Source organism: Scaptodrosophila lebanonensis, unplaced genomic scaffold, assembly GCF_003285725.1.
Source record: "Scaptodrosophila lebanonensis strain 11010-0011.00,11010-0021.00 unplaced genomic scaffold, SlebRS2 tig00000043-arrow-pilon, whole genome shotgun sequence".
NCBI classification, from domain to species: Eukaryota; Metazoa; Arthropoda; class Insecta; order Diptera; family Drosophilidae; genus Scaptodrosophila; species Scaptodrosophila lebanonensis.
In genome coordinates, this window is record NW_022060545.1 from 1,225,433 (window position 1) to 1,233,902 (window position 8,470).

Consider the following 8,470-nt stretch of genomic DNA (forward strand, 5'->3'; position numbering starts at 1 on the left):
CAATTAAAAAAATAATTATGTATTTAATTGTAAGTCCTTTTGCAAAGTTTCTGACTTTAGTAAATTAAAAAAAAAATCAACAGATATTTCACTCGATTGAAAATTTACTAAAAGCTTATAATATTGAAATAAAATTACTTTTGGTTAATCCCGGTTCCGAAATAATTTCAATATCAAGAACACAAGTAATTTTTTTATTTTGCACATATTTTAACTAAATTTAATTCTACCCAGTTTCAAAATAAAATAAAACAAATTCAATTTCCAATACAAGATAAAGCATATTTCCTGTTTGTCTTCGCTTTAGAGTACGTTTTTTCAAAATTTGGCTGATTGTCATATTGCTGCGGAAATTTTCCGGAGTATTTTAGTAAGCTGAAATTTTAAATGAAACTCTATTTTATTGGCATAGTTATCTTCTTTCTAGATGACACTACTACATTTGTTTTTCCGCAAAAAAGTTTACTTTAAGATTGATAAGTTTTGAATTCGTCAACTGGTGAAGCTACTGCAAAATCTCCCCATAAATATCTATGACATTACTAAGTGGTTGTAATCACTATTTTTATAACAGCAACATGTAGAACAAGGGGCCGAAATAGAAAGACATTAATTAACATTTGGAGACACAAGTAGAACTGTAAGCGATATTTTAATATTATTTTTAATAAATAATAAGAAATTACAGCACAGTATTTGTGAAACATTTTCAAATGAGCTTATAAATTGCCAAAGTGTATTTATTTACGCACCATTTGAACTTTCATTTGTACAATTTCAATCGTAGGATTGATTTTACACATAAAATTTCATAATTATTGCTTGGCATATTAAGTGTTACATATATATATATATTTTTTTTGTTTTTTTTTCTTTTGTATAGAATACCCTACAAAGTACAGCTGCATTAAAATTAATTATTACTCTAAGGTAATGTACTAATTTAAATTATTAAATTACTGATTTATTATAAAACCACGTTATGTTTGGGATATTACTAGATGCTGTATAAAAATATCCCTAGACTGTACAGGCGTCGTTGTCTCTATGGATATATAATCATGCATATTACTTATACCTAAATCTTTTCGCGTTTTTTGAAATTTCGCTTCGAGGCGCATCGATTAATAATGTCCGAAACATGCGGCTTGTGATCAAAGATTTTCATAATCTGAAGCTGTGCCTCATTGATACCATCGGTGACGATTTTGCTACGTTGTATGTTGCCCTGAAATACATAAAATAGGATTAGTTTAGTGCATTATCTAATATAGGTAAGCATACCTTTAGAAGCTCGCTAATGCGCTCAATTTCGCTGTGCTTCTCCTTATCCTTTTCCAGCTCTTTCAGCATAGTTTCCAACTGGTTCAGGCTAACCATCTCCGATTCGTTCTGCAAGAAAGACGAATTTCTTTAGCCTATCTTCAAACATATATTGGATGTACAAATGTGCCCTACCAAATCCTCCATTTGCGAACGTAGATGGTATACTTTCCAGCCACTTATTTTGCCGTGCACATTGGGCTGATTTGCCAAATCAATGACAGTGGGCCGACGTTCCTCACGTGGTTTTACATCCGTATATCTATGAAAATGATTGTTAGCAAGCTTGTGGGTGGGCTTGAAGGTCTGAAATGAAATGATATGAAAATGGCGTTCCCCTTCATAATTCAAGTGATCAAGAATTAAAATGCCAACTTACATTGAGCAGCGCACAATTACGTGGGCGACGCAGCACGAAGTCTACAGGATTGGCGTTCTCCTTATTACCAGTTACAGTGGGCGCTCCACTTACTCCACTACCTAAGCCCAGGCGATGATTGTTCTCGCCAGTGGTGGGCGTGCCAGCAGCTGATGTGACCAATAAACCATTATTATGCTGCATGTAAACTTCCAGGCCAGAGCCGACACTTGCACCGATGCCACTACCGGTGGTAACATTGATGCTGCTAGCACTGCCGGCGCTTGAGATGCTGCTGCCTGTGGGCGCTGGCAGCGAGAGCGAAGTCTGACTTTGCGTCGAGTGTTGGCTATCGTTACTAGTGATTGGGAATCGATTATTAGAAGGATAACAATATTTATTCAACTTTAATCACAACTTACGTGGAACGTCGCGGCTTCTTGCGAGCTGGACAATCGTAGCCGCTGCCCCCGTTCATACGTGCAGCATTTGCAACGCTTGCTACCTGTTGCAAATGGGCCGGTAATGTTGTTGTTGCCTGCTGCTGTTGTTGTTGGGGCAGATGGTGCGTCTGGTGCTGCGCCTGCAGCTCGAAAACATTGTTGCCGGTACGGGCATTGATGGGCGTGTGCGTCATGTTCTGTTGCATCGAAGGATGACTTGCATATAGCTGTAAGCAATAAATCGATTAAGATTTGTTCCAAAATTACATATGTATATCAACCGCATATAATGTCAAAATTCAACTGATTTCCGAGAATTCTCACTTACAAATAGAACACTCTACAGAGTTGCCTACAAGTCGAATCTGCAGGGCCCAGTGTGCCCCTTCACTTTGCTAGACTTTTGAAGGGAGTAAAAGCAATATTTGAGCACTCACTAACAAGATGAAACAAGTCTATATGTAGCTAAAAATTAAATATCGCTTGGGTATGGCAAATGAGAGATAGAGTCAAATGACTTGAAAGTCCACTTGCCCTCCCTTGTTCGTTGTTTCGTAAGTACAGCAATTTCTCGTTATATGTACATATGTATGTATTTTTTAAGCTGTCACAGTTTCTTGCATTTACATAGATAGCAATTAATGGTATGCAATTATTTACATTTGTAACATGACTAGAAAATTATACATTGCTGAATTTTTCAAATATAATTTTTCAAAATCCAACTTAATTCCGTGAAAAAAGTGCATGTTTGTGTAATTTAATTTGAATAAATATGTATAACCTGACGTGTCTACTAACTAATCAAATTTCCATCGAAATAAACTCAATCCATAGCGATAGCATATTTTAAACGACTAATTCTTTGAAAAAGAATTTGTTTTTACAACATTATAGGATTGTATATCTGAAGAACGCGAGTATGGCTTAGTCATATTTATTCATCGAAGTAAGTATTCTGGTAATTATGTTTTATAAGATACAAATATTGAAGGAAAAATGTTTTTCATATTTTTGTGGTAAATTTGGCAACGCCATGTTTTCAAATAAATTTTATACCTTCAAATGGGGTCTCAGAAATTTGCATTATCATTAAATTGATATAATCAGTCTTTGTTTTTTTTTTTTTTTAATTGTACAACTTTAGGAGAATTCTTCATGTCTCTATCATGGAGGGCAATCTTTTTGTATACAATTTTTTTTTTATTATTTTTCAAGAGCCCTTTCTATATTTTATTGTAATAAATCTCCTCATTGGTTTTGGTATAAATAATATTTCACTCACCTCATTGATGGGATTAAAATGTGTTGTATTCTCTCGGGACGTTGCTGGACCATCGCCAATGCGATTGATGATGAGATTGCTGTCCTGCATTTGCTGTTCTACGCCAGGCGAAGAATTGGCCGATACTGTTGTGGAGCCGTCGGACGAGGCCGGCGAATCGGCACGTACGTTACGAGTCCCAACAATGGACGCTGCCACTCCCACAGCTGACGATACAGCGGCTGCATGTGCAGCTCGATCCTTCTTAGCGAGAGCTTCCACAGTTAGAGACGAGGTGCTAACAGGCAGTACGGTGGACGCTGCTGTAACATGTTGTAAAGCATGGCTATATGCGCTGCTGCTCATGCTGGCTGCTAAGCCGACTCCTGCTCCCGTATTCACACTACCAGCAGCTGTTCCGCTATGGAGATTTACGGGCGTCACTGTTGTGGCAGCTGCAGACCCCACCGTTGCATTGTTGCTACTCATAGAAAGTAGTGTTGGCGCCAGATTTTTTGCAGCTCGAATGGGGGAGCCCTCGGCATCACGTTTGCGCATGAAGCTAGAGACCAGTGTGCCGGCATTGCCCGGCACTGGCAGTGCGCTGACTGTAGCACCGCCACTGGTGGTGGCCGTGACTTTGACAGACGTATGCAACGGTATGACCATGTGCTGTGCGGCTGCATTGCCAGTCTGTCCACCGACGGTCGGTATGAGCAACTGCTGACCAGCTGCTGTCGCTGCCTGCACTAACGTTGATCCCAGTTCCCGGGTGCCGCCGGCTTGCAATTGCAGCTGACTGATGGTACGCGCACCTGGCGCAGATGTCGACGAAGATGGCACCACCGTGAACGTGGCTGTGGAGCCAGCGGAATGGCTGGCGAACGGCAGCGATGAGACGGACAAGCTGCCAGAGCTGCTCACCAGCTGCTGTGCTTGAGAGTGTGTATGCGTGCTCTGCGTCAGAGTTGTGGTCGTCAGGGAGAGCACACCCGTGGACACTTGCACGTTGCTGGCCGGCATGGATTCGTAATAAATGGTTGCACTGCCCTGCGGCAAGAAGGCGCCGGCCACCGAGGATGTGGCCACAGCTGTGCCCGGTCCAGTTGCAGACACACTGACACCACCGCCCGTGCCACCACTCACACTGCCTGCTGCGCTGCCCGCTCGCTGTTGAATGAAGACGCTGGTTGGTGCACCACCAGCACCACCACTTGGTGGCACACTGACTGACGGCATGGTTAGTTCCTTGCTGGAGGCACTGCCCAGCAGATTCCCCACAGTGATGCCGCTAGCATTCTTAATCGGTGTGAGTATGTTGTTGCCCGGTCCGCCACGTGTGCTGATGGCCAGTGGAAGAACCGTGGCACCACCTGTGGCAGCTGCTCCTGCACCACTCGACACGAGATTGCTGCCCGGCAACAGTTGTGTACCGCCTTGGGATACAGTCACAGTGGCTCCACCAGTGCCGACGCTAGATGCGACGCCCAGTGTCGATGTGGAGCCGGCGCCAAGCGCCTGAATGCTCGCTGCAACGCTCTGTGGTGTCAAATTGGTTTGGGCTGTTCCGGCACCACCGCCAGTCGATAGCTTGCCAATGGGATTCAATTGGGTGATGGTCAACGAGGGCTGTACTTTGGCTGTCATCGTCACAGGTGGTCTTATGCCTACTAGAAGAGATATAATAAGTTCAATTAATCAAAACAATATTTGCCTACATCGTGAGAATGCTAGCAATGTAGTTCTTAATCTGTCGGTTCAGACACCTTTATAGAAACTAGTACATGGTTAACAGAATAACTTTAACTGCCCGTAACTCATTAATTACTACAGTATAATACAATGTTTTTTAAGTCAAAAAAGCAAAGTACACCCCTTTTTAAAAAAGATGTAGAGATTTTGCATTCATTTTGCACAACCCACAAATAATTAGCAGGCAGTTCACTTAAATCAGAAAACTAATATAGAATTATTTTGATGTTTTTTCTTTTATCTGTAGGTTCATATTCTACCTTAAAAGTTGACGCGACTTACCCATTTTAGCACCCGTGGTGCTCATAAGGAAGGGCTGCAGCATCACATTTCCGGTGAGACGTGCTGTGGAGCCCAATATTTGAGGTGTACCGCCGGTGGTTGGTTGCTGCAGCTGAATAATCCGGGTTGTTGGCAAATTCGTTGTCGTTAGAACCGGTGCGACACTGACAGCAGAGCCGGCGGCGCCGCGTGCAGCTACCGTTGCGGCGGTTACACTAACTGGTGTGGAAGGGGCAACGCTGCCCGGGGCCAATGATGCACTCAGCTGTGGAATGCTAGGGGCCCGTATGCTGATGCTGGTGGGAAAAGATTTGCCCAAAGGTATAGGACGAACCTGACGTGGGGTGACTGTAGTGCCACCTGGCGTAGTGGTAGTGGCGGTGCCAAGCGGTGTGGCGACGGCAAAACGTTGAGCGGAAGCCACACTCGGATTAAATTGCTGTCCAGCATTGGGATTTGTGTTGGGGGCTCCACTCACATTGGAGTAGACAAGCGTGGCCTGATGTTGACGCGGTGGCAAAACAGTGGCCACATAAGCTTGAGGTGTGGCCGAATTGGCTGATGGCGGTGCATGGGGTAGCCCCTGCCCGGCGGTTACTGACAGACCTGATATAATTTCAAATTACACTTATTAGTTTAACCGTTTCATGATTTCTTAAACCATATTTTTCATTTTTTATTACATAAAATCTAAAAACTTGATTCACAAGAACTTTGAAATATACTTTTCAAATTAGATTTTATGTTTATCAAGAAAACGAAAAACGTACCTGTTGCGCCGCCTTGAGTTTGCACAGGTGTTGCTGTGGTTGTCATAATGCTGCCACTGACGGCAACGTTAGCGCTGCTCACGCCTGGGGCACCACCTGTTGTCGAGATGATACGCTGCCGAGCGGGCTGATGTATGGCACGAATGAGCTGCACCTGACCAGTGGTGCCTTGCATCCAAGCCGTTGCGGCAGCACTGTTGGCCGACGATATGACAGTTGAGGGCTGTGAGACGGCACTGCGGCTGACGGAGGTGCCACGAACGAAGCCGCCGGCCGTGGTAAGACCCGCAGCTGTTGGTGTTACAGTAGCCGCCGAGGAAGTGGCACGCAATGGTGTGACCAGACGTTGGGCTGTGGTTACACCCACGCCAGCTCGTGGCAAATATGTAGTTTGTGTAACTGGGCGTGTAACGGTGATAGATGCATTGGAGACACTGCGTGCTGGTGCCGCTGGAATGGCCGTGATCTGTGTACGACCGGTGGCGGTAACATTTTCCAGTTGTTTAATCATTGGCATGACTACGCGCACTTGCGTTGACTGTCCGCCAGCGCCAATGGCGCGAATCGAGGCGGCTGTGGTCGCTTGACCGCCAGTATTGAGGGAAATGGGTGTACCGCTAAGGGAAGTTTGTACACCACCACCGGCCACTTTGATTGTTCCGCCAGTCATAATGGTGCTCCCCACTGGAGCGCCGGTTATGGAAATAGGTGCACCTGCCAGACTGCCATCCGGTTTCACATGCGTTATTTTAGCTGCGACTGTGGCATGGGCTGCGGGAGGCAAACAGTTTTTGTTTGAATTTTTGTTTATGGCGCGTAAATGCACTTGTGTTTTTGTTGGGTTGGCTGGGATTGTTCTTGTGGTTATGATTGGCTTCGTAGTCCGTAGTATTTGCGTATGTGGGTGAATAACATTAATGGTTTTGGGCGTTGTCGCTGTTTATGCATTTAATTTACATGTCGAATTAAAAAGCATTCAATGAAAACAAAAATCATAAAAAACTCGTTACTTATTCACAGCTGTTGGGCACAAAGCTACGGTTACTCGTTAAACTTCTCACTGGTTGGCAGCACTGCCACGAAAGCAAGGTAATAACAAAACACGGATATACACATATACATATGCTGCGAACGAGTGACCAAAAGAGAACTACCGCTACATGCATTCATGTGTATGTATGTATATAGCAAGCGCACATTGCAAATAGGAAGAGTACAAAGGAAAAACACCAAGAGCGCACAGACACCAACAAAAACACAAATGAACATTTTCAGGTTGTACTAATATGAAAGAAATGTAAATATTCCTACAAACATATGTTTAAATATATAATATTTAAATAACTGACCTGCTGCGGTTGTTGCTGCTGAAACAGGCGCTCCTCCCGCGCCTTCACTAGAAGCGCTCATGCTATCCAAAAACGCAGTATACTTATTGATAAAAATGCTGAAAGCGTAAAAATTTGTTATTAACACAAACACATCACTTATTGCATACTTGTATGTATTTATAATTTTAGCTTTGTGCTGTTGCGTCGTTTCTTATCTCTGTATGTATCCACATTTTCTTTTACCACCCATACTGCTGCGTATATACATACTTCATACATAGACAGCAAGACCCGAAAAAATAACCATTGCTAATTTGTTCATTTTTGCAACGTATTATTTTGTAATTATATTGCACTTGCCTTGGGCTCGTTTAGTTTATACTTTAAGCAACGAAGAACTTTTTTCCTAATGTATGTGTGTTTATATATATATAACCATATATGTATATTATTTTTTACATCGAAATTGCTTTTCTACACTACAGTCGGCAACAAACGCGTATGTAAAACTGAGAGCTGCTATATATTTTTATTTCATCGAAGTGGCAACCTTTAGGGAATAGTTGTAATAGGGATGTGCGATGGTTGCTTTATTTGCTGATACAACGTATGAGCTTATTTTCAGATTGAAACATTTCACATTTGAAGTTTTACCTAATACATATAGGGACAAAACTTCATATTTATTTTCGTTGTGCATTTACAACTAAAATAATTGCAACTGCCATAGACTAAGCCAATTATTTTTGTAATACTTATTTATTTAATATTGAAAGCATTATGTTCCAGAAATTTCAAAACTGATTTATATTTTATAGCTATACACAATTGTAATTGCACAGTAACTTTAATTTTTTGAAATAAAAGGTATGTATGATAAATTTAAAAAAGTACTTCTCATCAAAGATACGATAGATGTTACTGCAAATATTTTCAATACTTTTTGC

The 8,470-nt window shown here is 42.2% G+C and overlaps 1 protein-coding gene across 3 annotated transcripts; it reads right to left on the bottom strand.

Annotated features, from left to right (window-relative positions):
- Positions 1–938: 938 nt before the first annotated feature.
- On the bottom strand, positions 939–8,000 carry LOC115622503 (mucin-19). Of its 3 annotated transcripts, none has more exons than XM_030516453.1 (10): positions 7,884–8,000; positions 7,542–7,639; positions 6,193–6,963; positions 5,423–6,028; positions 3,410–5,058; positions 2,104–2,351; positions 1,703–2,039; positions 1,459–1,629; positions 1,285–1,392; positions 939–1,228 (listed from the first exon to the last, which is right to left on the bottom strand). In XM_030516453.1, exons 2-10 carry the CDS (start codon positions 7,600–7,602, stop codon positions 1,079–1,081), a joined length of 4,101 nt encoding a protein of 1,366 aa, XP_030372313.1. In that variant the 5' UTR covers positions 7,603–7,639; positions 7,884–8,000; the 3' UTR covers positions 939–1,078. The 3 variants fall into 3 exon arrangements, with proteins under 3 accessions (XP_030372313.1, XP_030372312.1, XP_030372311.1); XM_030516452.1 differs by having other exon boundaries at positions 3,410–5,055; positions 6,193–7,128; XM_030516451.1 differs by having other exon boundaries at positions 6,193–7,128.
- Between the last annotated feature and the right edge of the window lie 470 nt (positions 8,001–8,470).